General features: G+C 32.5%; 1 protein-coding gene across 15 annotated transcripts; it reads left to right on the top strand.

Annotated features, from left to right (window-relative positions):
• The first annotated feature begins 2912 nt into the window (after nt 1-2912).
• LOC111368792 (zinc finger CCCH domain-containing protein 45-like) lies at nt 2913-13771 on the top strand. Of its 15 annotated transcripts, none has more exons than XM_022990238.1 (11): nt 2913-3014; nt 3839-3924; nt 4060-4282; nt 5347-5436; nt 6594-6823; nt 6923-7285; nt 7422-7498; nt 7581-7947; nt 12222-12278; nt 13258-13319; nt 13480-13771. In XM_022990238.1, exons 3-11 carry the CDS (start codon nt 4267-4269, stop codon nt 13529-13531), a joined length of 1314 nt encoding a protein of 437 aa, XP_022846006.1. In that variant the 5' UTR covers nt 2913-3014; nt 3839-3924; nt 4060-4266; the 3' UTR covers nt 13532-13771. The 15 variants fall into 15 exon arrangements, with proteins under 15 accessions (XP_022846006.1, XP_022846013.1, XP_022846004.1 ...); XM_022990245.1 differs by having other exon boundaries at nt 4046-4282; nt 6923-7174; XM_022990236.1 differs by having other exon boundaries at nt 4046-4282.
• Nucleotides 13772-15278: the final 1507 nt, after the last annotated feature.

Genomic DNA, 15278 nt, shown 5'->3' with positions numbered 1-15278 from the left:
TGATTTTTTCAAATCGACGTTCGGGTCACGTATGATGACTATGGTAGTAATAATATCATTAAAAATGAATAATATTTGTACTTACTAAAAAAATTGATCTACTATAATATTAAGTTGCGACAATAGGCGCAGTGAGATAGTAGATGCCCATGGTAGTAATAATATCATTAAAAATGAATAATATTTGTACTTACTAAAAAAATTGATCTACTATAATATTAAGGTGCGACAATAGGAGCAGTGAGATAGTAGATGCACACGCAAGTATTGGTTGCTTGAAAACCTTCAAGAATTCATTATCTCAAAAGCAAATTACCTTTCATTAAAATTTATATCGTAATAAGAATCATGAATGCCTACATTTATAAAAATTAGTAATAATTGTATCGTAATTAACACATGATTGTAATCTTGATGTATGCAGAGGTCATGTAGTTGACGTTAGTATTATCAAAAGTCAAAAACAAACCATTATTCACAACAAAATTCTCGAAGTACATATATTAAACAATAAATATATTTTGTGCATTGTGTGAAAATTCAATGACCTTCAATGCAAGAATTTTTAATGTATTTTTCAATAATTTCACAAATATGTCATTTATGCTTTCTTCCGATCCAAAGATCAGAAGTAAATGAAATGAAATCGCTATAATTTCTTAAATCGTCAATATTTTTTGTCTTTTCAATACCATATAAATTTATAGTAGCATTTCAAAGCGTACATCTAATAGTGGGATCGTACTTCGATTGAGGACATATTTGTATGAATTTCGTCAAGACCATGCTAGAAACAACTTGGCATTGGCTACGAACATTATCATACCTTATCGCGTTGTTTTTGAATTAAACTCCTAGCTTGCAAGAACTGCCCCAGGAGGTTTCTCTTTGTTGAACCAAATTGAAGTTAAGTTTGTCCACTATTGATAGTCCTAATAGGAACAATGTACTTTTAGTAATGGCTATTGTATTGGGTAGTGCTAATTTACACGCTTTCTATTGTGGATAGTAACAACTTGGCATTGGCTACGAACATTACAATACCTTCTTTTGGTGTTTCTGAATTAAAAACTTAGGCTCAAAGAACTGCTTCAGAAGGTCCTATTTGCTGAACCAAATTGAAGTTAAGCATGTCTACTCTTGATAGTACTAACATGGACAATGTATTTTTGTAACGTTTGTTGTACTAGACAGCTTCAATTTATAGTTTACAAGTAAAATCATTTTGAAAATAAATAGAATATGCTTTCGTAATCTACCCCCAAGTTTCAATTGTATTCTTTTTTCGTGAAATGTTTTTCAACATTTAGAAGTAGACTCACTAGTTTTGCCTTCTTTCGTCATTAGTAGGCTTTCCTTCTTCCAAATAGTCATCAAGCTTAATGAATTTCAGTTCGATAGTACCGATATTTTTTCCAATTTGGAACATCACAAATTTGAGAAATACCGTATACGAAAGTATTGGAATTACCAAAGAATTGATTAACATTCTCGTTTGGGTTTATGAATCCGCGTAATGCATCCCAATTTTGTTAAAAAAAAATAAAAAATAAAAAAAAAGAAAAAAAGGAATAAAAAACTAATAGAAATAATTGGTACAAGGAAAGTTGGAACTGAAGGAAAACATAGGAACAATATCATATTAATTATGAAATTATAATAAAGAGATGAGAGTGGTACATTAGCGAGATTGGTCAAACTCATTTTTACTGGTCGACTCTGTCAAGAGGTACTTTCGTCGCATAGAAATGAAATGTTGGGACCAGTACTGCAATAAATGAAAGGTCTGAGTAAAATATGCAACAAATTGAAATATTTAGGTCAGTGGCTGCAATTATGCAAAAATAAATGAAGGCACTTTACGAAATATTTTTTTTGTCAAAAAATACGATTATTACTCCTAGGTTGCAAGAACCGCCCCAGGAGGTTTCTCTTTGTTGAACCAAATTGAAGTTAAGTTTGTCCACTATTGATAGTCCTAATAGGAACAATGTACTTTTAGTAATGGCTATTGTATTGGGTAGTGCTAATTTACACGCTTTCTATTGTGGATAGTAACAACTTGGCATTGGCTACGAACATTACAATACCTTCTTTTGGTGTTTCTGAATTAAAAACTTAGGCTCAAAGAACTGCTTCAGAAGGTCCTATTTGCTGAACCAAATTGAAGTTAAGCATGTCTACTCTTGATAGTACTAACATGGACAATGTATTTTTGTAACGTTTGTTGTACTAGACAGCTTCAATTTATAGTTTACAAGTAAAATCATTTTGAAAATAAATAGAATATGCTTTCGTAATCTACCCCCAAGTTTCAATTGTATTCTTTTTTCGTGAAATGTTTTTCAACATTTAGAAGTAGACTCACTAGTTTTGCCTTCTTTCGTCATTAGTAGGCTTTCCTTCTTCCAAATAGTCATCAAGCTTAATGAATTTCAGTTCGATAGTACCGATATTTTTTCCAATTTGGAACATCACAAATTTGAGAAATACCGTATACGAAAGTATTGGAATTACCAAAGAATTGATTAACATTCTCGTTTGGGTTTATGAATCCAGCGTAATGCATCCCAATTTTGTTAAAAAAAAAAAAAAAAGGAATAAAAAACTAATAGAAATAATTGGTACAAGGAAAGTTGGAACTGAAGGAAAACATAGGAACAATATCATATTAATTATGAAATTATAATAAAGAGATGAGAGTGGTACATTAGCGAGATTGGTCAAACTCATTTTTACTGGTCGACTCTGTCAAGAGGTACTTTCGTCGCATAGAAATGAAATGTTGGGACCAGTACTGCAATAAATGAAAGGTCTGAGTAAAATATGCAACAAATTGAAATATTTAGGTCAGTGGCTGCAATTATGCAAAAATAAATGAAGGCACTTTACGAAATATTTTTTTTGTCAAAAAATACGATTATTCTAGGGCACAGCTTATCAACAATCCCTGTCAAGCTCCACACTTCCTCGCTCTCCCTGCTCCACCTACCTCAATTTCATTCCCTGAGAAGGTATTTTTGTTCATCTTTAGTTTAATTATCAAAGTTTAATTATAATTAGCTGTTTATTCATACGCACATACACTGCACGCAAGTATTCCTATGTGTAGCGTCTATGTATGCATATCTTTTTGTGTTTTTTTCTGCTCTTGAGCTTTTCGTTTTTGTTTGTTTGAGACATATGGTAATATTCAGTGTCCACGGTTTGTCGAACATGATCTATTTCTAAAAGAGGGAAATCAGTAGACTTGTTGTAGTTTGATCTTGTTTAATTAGAGTGTTTTTTTCTTTTTTTGGCCCGCTTATTTCAATGGAGTAGATGTTAAATATAAATGCAGTTATTGAGATACACTAAAAAAATGTATTTTTTTTTCTTGGACAGAAAAATTAACTGGAGAAAAAATGAATGAACCTTGCCACTTAATGAATTTAATTCCAACTGTTACAATAAATGTAGTATATTTTTTTGTTGCTTGTGACAAATTTGTCCACATGCAAGCTCTTCAAATTGGGAAAGAAATCCATTTTTCCAACATCGAAGAAGACGAAGTAGAGATTTGTTACCTATAATTAATTTGAAATTAAATAATGAAATTGGAACTAGTTGTGGGCTTATATAGGAGTAAGAAAAAGGACAGAGAATTTATGTTAGACAAAATTTTCACAGATAATGACAATTTACAGATATACTCTATTTTTTGTTATATATAACTATTCTTGAGTTCACAGACTTCATCCTGAATTCATTAAAGGTTATAAAAACACAGTAGCAAGTGGTAACAATGATGTGCAATCTAGTCTCAAGAATCTTTACCTATGTTCGTACTGCATTGTAGTGAGGGACTTCGAAAGCTTTTAAAAAATTACGAAAGGACGAAAGGCTGTAATTCAAGGGTCTGATTACTAACTGAGAATTGCCAAGGTGAGATTGAGTATGATGGGAGTTCTAGATGTTATTGGTGTACTAGAAGTTTTAATATTGTTCTTTCAGTTTTATCTTCACTTTGTTATTTATTTCGAGTGCCTAATTTTAGAGGCAGTAGGGCTATTTTTGCAGTGTTCTCATTTGTGTCGGTAAGGCTGTTAGATAGCTAGGTGATCCATGAATGTGGGCTTCTTTTTTGTGATATGGGGCAGATCAGTTACAAGTGCCTTGAGCTCTGTGATGGCTTGAAGCCTCCCTAGTTTGTCACCCTCTAAATATGCTTTTCCTGCCACACATGAGAGAAGTGATGTAGCAGTATTTCCATCCTTTTTGCACATAATGCATCATGCCCAAGGTACTACCCGTGATTATCCAAATTTTATTAATCCCTTGTTTGGTAGTGATTAAAATTCATATTTTAATCTAAGTCAAAGTCAACAATCAATTTTAACCATATATTTTATGAATCCCACAACTTTTGAACAATACATTTCATCAGCTTTTATCAAAATCTACTAAAAATGTGATTTTAATACCTACCAAACAGGGGCTAAATCTATTTCCTTCACTTCTTAATTTTTGTGTAGGTATTAATCCTTTGATATTCAAAAAATTTAATATGGTTTTATCAAAACTGTATCTTCCCAAGTGAGACACGGTTCATGATAGTTTCTTTTCATTTTTGCTGTATATTTGTAGACTCTGCATCACTTGTATTTAGCTAATATTTTATTACTAGAGCTAAAACCTTATGAGCTATTGAAATTGAAGTTACAATGGTTAATGGGATACATGAACACCTTCTAAATAGGTTTCAATCCGTTTGAATTGCACATATATTTAATTATTTATAGACAGTGGGGTTAATTGTGGTAAAAATTAGCTTTGATCATTAGTGGTGAATTGATGATTGTGTGAATTAACTCGAGATGAGATTTTTTGAAGTGAAGTATTATAATTTATGCTTAAATTCCAATCTTCTTCCTGAAAAATGTAGATATTACCAATCTTTTCCTGGTTCAGTAGTTAGAATGTAATTATATGCTTTAATTTAGTTACATCATCCTCAACATGAACTATAGTTTTTGAATATGTGTCTGCTTGAAGACGTTGAGCCACAAGATACTGGTTGTATCGGAATTATAGTGATTTGTGCTGCATCTGTAACTACATAACAGTATGCTAGGATGCATGAAATATTATAAGGGAAAGCATGCACTAGCATGGTCTATTCTTTTGTGCTGCCTAAATTGTTCTTTCTTTTGGTCCTAAATATGTCTGAAGATACATTTACTTATAACTTTTCATGATATCTCATGTGTCTCTTATGCATGCGCGTGACCACACATTCACGTTCTTACATTTAGTTCCTTCCCCAGAGTTTGGTCATTCTATATGAACTTTTATATGTCTAATTAGGTATGCCATCTGATAATGCAAAAGACAATTCAGCGTTTGATTCATCTATGATAGAAGTGAAAAAAGACATGGCAAATTTAAATGATACAGGTAACAATGTCGTATTTCTCTTGATTTATTAATTTTATATGTATAAACTATGAACCATGCCATTCTATAATTTACTTACTGGTTTTTCCTATTGCTAGGAGTGTTTAATAGGGCCGAGTTTTCTCTGTTTAAATTGTTGACCAACAGGTTTGAAAAGCTGTGTAGTCTCTGTTATTTTATGTCACGTTTTTCTTCTATCAAGATTTTTAGTGTTCTCTTTTCGAACTCATCAATAAAATAAAACACAGCTATAACTCATAAGCAAATTGGTTGGATGCCTTAATGTATGTGCAGCCCAGTTTTGGCCAATTTTTTGCTTGATATTGTTTTATTTTGTTACTAGTTAATCTGCTTCCACATTTTGTTTGAGCATATTTTATTCTCATTACTTTTACCCTTTCTGATCATAACCTTTTTGTTTTCCTTATTGAAATAGACAGATTCTCATGAAGCATGATTTTGGTTAATTCTACAGCTTAGTTGATGAAAATGAAATGAAGGCATTTCAGTGGCTTAATTGCTGAGTGTAAGGGTTTGCTGTGAGATACATGCTGACGAAACCTTAATGTTAAATATAGACAATTAGAAGATAGAGTTCTAGATTTCTAAAGAATTTACCATGTTAGGAATCTTTTATGGACTTTTTAAAAAAGGTAGGAAAGAGCTCATTGGAAGTCTGCTTGAAATATTTGATGATATAATCATTCATTTTATGCACCGTGTGCATAAATTATTGTCAAGTTGAACTAACGTTAGGATTTGATAATTCCATATTTACCTATCGGTACAGTTTATAGTGTAAGATAATTGCATACTGCTTGGGCATTAGTTGCTTGCGTAAAGATGAAAGAATTTGGCTTGTCATGTAGAATGTATGTAATAAATTACACACAGTAGAATTAATTTTGAGAAGTTGCTCTATGGCTTTCTGGCTTAGTGTTGTACGAGATTAAGAATAGTAGTAATGTTTTGTTATTGATGCTCTTCTCTATTTCTTTGATGTTGGATTTTGGCTGTGTGGTATTGAATGGGACAAAAGTGTTTACAATATTCTAGCATAATAGGTTTATACAAGGTTTTTATTAATGCTAAACACATTTACTTCTTTTTGCAATAATAGTTTCTGACTTAACAAAGAATCGGGATACATTTGTCAGAAAGCCCTAGAGACACGAGAAATGAGGAAGCCTGTCGATCTGGGGTAGAAGAACAAGTTCATTCTTGTGATCAGGTGGGAACTTCAGGTGCAGTCAAGAAGGATAGACTGTATAATACAAGATATTTCATTATCAAGAGCTTGAACCATCAAAATATTCAGTTGTCAATTAAGAAGGGACTTTGGGCTACTCAAATCATGAATGAGCCTATTCTTGAAGAAGCATTCCAAGTAAGATCTCGTATTTTGTAATTTTTAAATTTAGCACATAGTGTGAAACAGTGTTTTCAATGTCTATAAATTATAGGGAAGCATGTTTTTTTGATGCAGAATTCTGGCAAGGTGATTCTCATATTTAGTGTCAACATGAGTGGCTTCTTCCAAGGGTATGCTCAAATGGTGTCTTCAGTTGGTTGGGGACGGGATGAGATTTGGAGTCAAGGAAGTGGTAAAAGTAAACCTTGGGGCCGAAGTTTTAAAGTCAAATGGCTACAGTTGCATGACTTGCCTTTTCAAAAGACTCTTCATCTTAAAAATCCTTGGAATGAATACAAACCTGTCAAAATTAGTAGAGATTGTCAGGTATCAATTATTCTAATCCATCCAAGATTTAATAGTTGGTCCATTCTCAGTCTCGGTAAAGTCCATGATCATTACGCTTCAACCGGGTTATTCTATTCCACCTTTTTTACAGTACATTTTTTGACCTCTTTTCTTTCTTTTTCTTTTTTTTAATAATAGTTTATATATGTATGTTTCTTTGCTAATTGGAAGCCTTCAAGTATATTACTTGTATGTGATATATAACTGGCACATTTATCTCTGTCAGGAGTTACCTCAGGATATTGGTGAAGCTCTTTGTGAGCTCCTAGATGGGGGAGATGATGTGTATCTTAATTTGAAAAGGTTTCTTTATCGTTTCTTATCATATTTAAGTTATGTCTCTTCTGGGATTCCCTAGTTAATGAATATTTTAGTTGTATGCCAGGGAGGAAGTGAGGGATGATCTTTCTTCAAAATGGCTTTACAAAGAGCAGTTGCATTCTTTCCAAGATGAAGACTTCAATGTCCCTCTGATGCATATGGAACCTATGCTATATCCCTCTTTACTATACCAAAATCAAGCTGAAGCAGGTAGATTTCATTTAGAAAACCTGAGAACAGCTGGCATATATCTTCCTGAGAATTCGTCAATTGCTACTGCGCCATCCGAAGTTAAACAGTCAAAACATTCTCGAACAAATGGAAGTTTTGCAAGTATAAAAGATAGATCTTCTCGAATCGATGGTTGGGGCTTGTCAGCAGAGAGAAGGCCTTTTGCTAGCACTCTGACTGAGGATGATATTCTGGAAATGGTATAGGTGTCTCATCTTAAGCTTTATAAGTTTGTTTATATATTGATGCATGAGAGGCTAAATTGTTACTTGAACTTTTGATTATGTCACCTATTGAATTTTTGCCTATGGCTTGTGGACAGATGATTTTTTACACCAAATGACGTCTACAAGCAAATGTCTTTTGAGCTTGTTTTCTGTATGATTTTCTTTTCCTTTTTTGAACTCATCTCCTATGGATTAGGTTTGCTCAGTGTGCCTGCAGTCTTGTGAAAGGTTTTCGAATTGTTTTGTGCTTTTCTGTTCTTTTTCGTTTATCATTTTCCCACTCCACAACTTATATATGTATTTTAATGTGAAAAAGCAGCTGATCCTTCACTCCTTTATCAATATATTGTTTAACTGGTGAGACAACAAGGGTTCCGTGGTTTATAAACAGAGACATAATCATCCTGTGATTTGGGTTTCATCTAGTGTCTATGTTTTCTACTCAAACAGTGATGACCTATCATGTGAGTTGTGAAGTTGAACTGTTGATGGTAGTATGTCATGAGCAGAGAAGGAGATCTCATCATTTATTTGCCTCAACTCATAATTCAACTGAAGGCCTAACATCTACTGCCTTAAGTTTTATTTGTCTTTGGATTGACGTATGATAGTTTGTCCATGATTATTCAAATGGCTTGTATTTCAATGACAGACATTATCGTGCCATCACATTGATTAAATAGTCATGGACATAAAACATGAATTTGTTTTATTTTACAAAATAGAATATTCAATAGGTCGCCACTTAGAGACCCGAAGACCTAACCATGATGCTTGGAATCAGTTAGTGGTATCGTTTTAATTGGTATGCTAATTGACCTATGTAGATATCAATTAGTGTTTATTGGTTGTCTACATTTAGTTACGATGGTTGCAACTAGGAAGTAGGAGTTTTACCCACATTTCTCTGCCTCTATCTACTTGCATACGCTGATGTATATACATGCATGTATGAGAAATTGTGCAGTGTCAAAAAAGTCGGAGAAGATATGATGGTAAACTGTGATTGTTGTGGCAAGACGAGAAGGGTGTTTCGGCTATAAATTTAAACCGTCAAAAATTCCAGATTAAACTTAAATGAAACTTGTGGGGACTTGTGTATATTTTTAATCCACGAAAGCCTTGCGCCTTTGGTCTGATTGACAGCAGTTTACTGTTGAGTGAATGCTATTTACTTCTCTTTTTTCTATTTCATCAGTGAAGCATTGTATGTATGCCCTTTGGTATAACATGCAATATTATGCCCTATGGACTTGGCGTAGATAAATGATACTTGGGGGGACTTGTGTGTATTTTTAATCCACAAAAGCCTTGCGCCTTTGGTCTGAATGACAGCAGTTTACTGTTGAGTGAATGCTATTTAATTCTCTTTTTCCTATTTCATCAGTGAAGCATTGTATGTATGCCATTTGGTGTAACATGCAATATTATGCCCTATGGACTTGGCGTAGATATCACTTTCCACATGACGGGCACATTTGCAGTGAAACTGTGCACATGCTACCCATCACATATGAAGATGGAACTATTATATAAATAGTAAGGGGAGTCAAGGCTGAGTAAATCCAACTATTTCATCTAAGAACGTTTCATAAGTGTAATCAGTAACATAGATGACCTTAACTGACAGGGAAAAATAGGGAGTATTCTATCTGTGAGATATTGTTAAGCTATGAGACGATGGTATATAAAACAGTAAAACTCTAATATGGAGGCAAAATTTTAAAAGATATGCAAATTTCTAATTCTTTTTCAACACTCCGACACCTTGATTTATCAATATATCTTCCATTCTTGATAAACGAGTATCAGTAGTTGACATATGCATATTGTCATATGTAGTCATAGTCCCTCCTCTTCAATATAATAGAGAAACTGGAATATGTGTTATTTTTATTTGCATGATGTTAAAGGAGCAAGTTTCATGACTTTCGGTATGAGACATCTTGTAATTGCACCCTTTCATAAATTTGATGTGGTTTGCACTATCAGAATATATTGTCAAGTACCTTACCTGATTGATCAGAGTGCAAAAGTTGCCTATAAGAGAGCTGGAAGCAATCTTACATGATAGTGATTTTGGTTTACCTATGAGAGAGAGAAGAAATTCTATATGATTGACAATTTGGTACTGTTATAGAGACATTTGATCTTTAGTTAGTGTGAAATTTGATGAATCGATTTTCTGAACCATGTAAACTGGTGTTGAATTTGAATGACTTTCTTGCCATCAAAATCTTTTCAGTAGGAAACACTCATTGTCTTGCATCAGGTGCTATTGGACTCTTTCACATTTGTGTTTGTGTACGAAGCGTTAATGCATTGCTTGAGAAAGAGTAGCTTGGGATACTCTTTAATTGGCCAAAATTTTAACCTACGATAAAGGTTGTATTTTCATTGCTGCTTGATGTGGTCCTGGTTAAATTTGATTTCTAAGATTGAAAGATGTCATCAGGTAGACATGTGTTTTTGAAATTTTCAGAGGTTTGGCTATTATTTCATTATCTGATTTGCCCTGAAAAGGGTCCATTTGTTTTATTTTTTTACCTAGTTTAATAACCTCCCATGTCTTCTACTTGTGAATTTATATTAACAGTATATCACCTACCCATGGCTGTCTGCAGAACAAAGTAATTACTGCTATTGCAAGTTTTTAGTTGAATCATTAAATAGTGAAGTATTCTTGCAACATATCTGAATTAATTTCGTTAGGGGTGAGAAAATATAGAAACATTTTAATTGCATTTTTGTTTTCTTTTATCCTTTGATCCAAGATGCTGTTGGAATGTCACTAATGTCTTAGCCCCTGTTTGAGCCCCATTTTTTGCAACCAAAAAAAAAAAAAAAAAACATTCTTAAACAGTATTTTGATATCATTTCAACCACACATTCTTTAATAAAATAATATTACACGCAAATCCAAAACTTTTCCTTATTTTTTAACTACACATTACATATCAATATACTATTCAAAAATGCGTTCTTTTCAAAAGAATGGGGCTCAAACAAGGGCTTAGTATTTGTATTAGTAATTTAAAATTGCTATTGCTTCTTGTTCCATTTTCATTTAGCTTCTGTATTCAAAACTTTTAAACTCGTTGCAGTACGCCTAAATTTTTTGTTTTTATCTAGACAAGTCCAATCAATATTTGCTTTAGTCCAAATTGATCATGATAACTTAAAATAGCCAGAGTATTGTTCTCAATATTTTTTTAAACATCGCCTATGAAGAACCAAAAACATTCTTGTTGCCCTTTTTTCGTAACATCAAAATTTTCAAATCTTATCCTCTGTTTGGATTAATTATAAATGATTAATAAATGGAATGTGTGGTTAAAAAGTGGGGTCAATTGAAATGTGTGGTTGAAATTGAAGTTTAACAAAATATAATTTATCCAAACAGAAGCTTGGTTAATCAAGTGAATTAGATAAGACCATCAAAAAATTTGAAAATTGACCAAGGTTAAGTCCTTTTGATTTTATTCTTGGAGGAACTATTGGATAGAATACTAATATTTTAAATGCACCGTGATTAACGGCCTATGGGTAGGATAGCAGACAAGCATGGGGTTTTCCTGGTCATTGCCATCAATTTTCCGTTCCTGTTGCCAACAAGAGGCTGGTGTGATCGTTAGAATTCAAGTTTGAATGCATACACTCTGTTGTAGGACAGGAATGGCAACCGTTTTTTGAATGTTAGTTGGATTATTCGCTACCGTATACCCACATAATCATCTTCTTTTTTCTTTTTTTATGAAGTGAATCAAGTTGCATACAAAATCAAGATAAAGAGTGTCGCTGGTTGAATGACTAAAAAATATTTCTTTGCTATATAGTGTCACTAGTTGAAGTTCTATATATATTTCGTTGCCTGATATTGACCAAGTAGCATAATTGTTTAAGTAGTTTGTAGTCATTCTTTACTGTAATTTGTCTGATTCTGAGGACTCCTTTATTTTTTATAATAATGGTATTTCATGTGAATAATTTTGTGTGGAGATAATGTTAGTCTGCTACATATATTTTTCTGGGAATGTTTTTAGTCTTCACAGGTGTTGCTACTATGTGAATTTGGGCAGTATTAGCTCTTTTGTTGCTTTGATCGTGGAAATTGGCGCATAGCATTTCATGGACTGATTTTTTAAACGTTATCTGGACCTTGTTTTATAAACATTATGGTGAAAGTTAAAGACTGGGGCCTTAAAGTTTTTGTTCCTGATGGTTACTTTATTTATATAATGATGCAGACATATGAAGAGTACCTGGAAGCTCATAGTAGAGGCAACAGAAGACTCAAACCCACTGTTAGTATGCTTGTCACTACCTGTGCTACTCAATTGATTACTCCATGTTCTAGAAGACCAAAAATTATTTTAAAGCAAGTTTAGGAAGTCTTTATAAATGGTTTAAATTATAAATAGGTAGAAACAAGTGTTTGATAAGTGGATAGTACTTGTGGGCTCCACGAAATGTGTAGATAAAAGTGGTTTGAGTGTTTATAATCAGTTTATTAACATGAGCCAAACATAGGCTTAGTTTCTTAAATTTGAGGTTCTTTTACTTGAACCTCTTTATTGGAAATTAGAATGGCTGCTTTTGTATCTGTTTTCAAGTTCATTCCAGATGAGCAGTTGGCGTTATTATGTAGGGTATGTCGTTCACTAACTGATCTTTTTGTGGTTGGGCTCCAACTTTGGACATTGGTGGATTTATTTGTTTGCGACTGAACTTATTCACAAGTTTAGGCAGTTTGATTTCTGCTGTTGCAATTGTCCTATCGAGCTTGTTTTGCAGATATCTAGTGGGGTGATAGGAAGGGGTTGCATGATCTGTCCTACTATAAATTGTTTAGCTAAGCTTAAAAGTAACTATTTTGACAAGTATGCATAGACAAGTTATACGTTGGTTCTGCTGATGTGGAGGCATACCTTTGTGCAGAAAAAAGAACATAATTCGAGGAAACTGGTAGTTTGCAATTATACTTTTAACTGTTGCAGATAATATAGATATTGATTGGTAAAGAATGAATGTCACTTATACATAGGTGAAATTTTTGGATTTAGGGAGATCATTGATAAACGAAGATCTCAATTGAATTTCTTTGAACTGTCATGTGTGCACTCTTTTCCAACCGACTGTGACAAGGTTTTATTGGGATCATATTGTGTTGATCTGTACTGTTCACGATAAATCACCACCAACAATTTCACCTCAAAAGAGATGGTTTTGTTGGTTGGAATGGGTTAGAAACTAAGCCTTTATGAAACGTTGTCTATTTGACAGGCTGCTGGAACATCTCGAAGCTTGCAGAAGTCTTCAACTAGTAAAGAATATTCTGATGACTCGTAAGTTTTATCTCGTTCTTTTTTAGAACGCTGCTTAAAAGTTACTTTCTTAGAGTAAGTTAAGTTAAATTTTGACTTGCTACCTAAAATAGTAGTCTTTGTGTGTAGAAAAACCAACTATAAAAGACCATAGGTGTAACTGGATAACTTTATATTGCAGGCAGTCGGGCTGCAGTTCAAAGAAAAGGACACGCCACCAATGGCTCGACTGATTGATATTTTACCAAGAAATTAGGTTATAATCAGTTTTCAAGTGAAGCTTATGATATACTTCGAAGTACAATTGTTTCATTTCACTTCAAAGCGCCAAGCTTTGAACTCATTATTCTTCAAACTACGAGTTAACATTGCAATCATGTTGTATCCAATATGTTTGTTCTAATTTGTGTTTCCCCATGGATGGCAATGAATTTGTAGATTGTGCATATTTCACCTTCCCTTCATATTGCCTTTTCTCAAATTGTTACCTTCTGTACAGATACCCAAAAATATATTCTTTTCATTCTTCCTAGAGCGTTTTTTTTTTTTTTTGATTGAAAAATGCAGTTGGAATATCCAACACAATAGTTATAGGACAAATTCGAGATATTAGGCCAAAATAATTAATTTTTAATCAGGCACGAACTGTTTTACAGGAATATAATTTTTTTTCTTTTAAATTTCTACTACTATTTTCCTATTCAACACGCAGTGGGTTAATATGCCTTTTGTTTCACCTGACAAATCACAGAATGCAATCTTGTTTAAAATAAAATTGTGCAAAAATTAATTAACTAATCTATCTAGTAATTATTGTTCATTTATATAAACATGCTAAAATAAGTCAATGCAACATTTAACAATTATAACGAAATCAAAACTATTGAAGCGCCTGAAAGTGAAAATGTTTTTATTAACACAAAATGTTGAAATGTTATCTTCTAATAATTGTTCATGAGATAATTGTATTGAGTTTTGAAGATAAATATGAACAAATAAGATAGAAATTAAGAGGATTTACTATTTAGCCCTTGTTTGAGTCCCATTCTTTTGAAAAAAATCATTTTTCAACAGTACTTTGACATCATTTCAATTATACATTCTTCAATAAAATAATATTACACGCAAATTTAAAACTTTTCCTTATTTTTTAATCACACATTTTCCACCAATACATTATTCAAAAATTCATTCTTATCAAAAAAATGGGCTCAAACAAGGGCTTAGTGTTGGAGACGATGAGATTGGTCTATTTGGAATTTGAATTGAGTTATGCCCTTGTTTAATTCCTATTCACTGCATGTAAATTTAAATTTTATTTTATTTTTATTTTTTACTTTTTAACCACTCATTTTTCAAGAAATAAATATTCCATAATTTATTACTTGTAATTTTTAAATCTTACAAATGTATTTTCGTATTTTACTGCGAGTTTATTTCTAAGCTCATAGAGGATGGACATTTTGATAGACTTCGTGTTAAAATCGTCCGTAAACTTAAAGGAAACCTGAGTATAATTTATGTCTGTATTTAAGCAATAAAATTAATTGAAGTACCTAGGGTTTATTTGAAAAGTAATCAAACAACATGAACTAAATTTGATAAAATTAAAGAACGAAGTGTTTTTTGTCAATTTTGATTTGCCGATACACATGATGTTTTTTTTTTTTTTTTTTTTTTCTCTTAAATGGTTTTGCCTGAATATTAGCTTTTGTTCCTATTGCTATTTGAACTGTAGATCTTGTTTTTATAAATAGGAATAATTTTTTATATATCTGCCTTTTTTAATAATAGCTAATTGGTTATGTTTTTTTTTTTTAAAGTGAGCAAAACTAATTCAGCTTGCCAACTGTTCTGCAAGCTAGAGGAGAATACATCCTTCCTTTGCAGGCACACAAAATAATATTTTTGTGCCCATTGATGTGGTCGATAAAGATTACAGGCTTAGTATTGCGAATGAAACACGACTATGAATTTTTT

Source organism: Olea europaea, chromosome 19, assembly GCF_002742605.1.
Source record: "Olea europaea var. sylvestris chromosome 19, O_europaea_v1, whole genome shotgun sequence".
Lineage (NCBI taxonomy): Eukaryota > Viridiplantae > Streptophyta > Magnoliopsida > Lamiales > Oleaceae > Olea > Olea europaea.
This window is presented reverse-complemented; position numbering and strand designations above follow the sequence as displayed.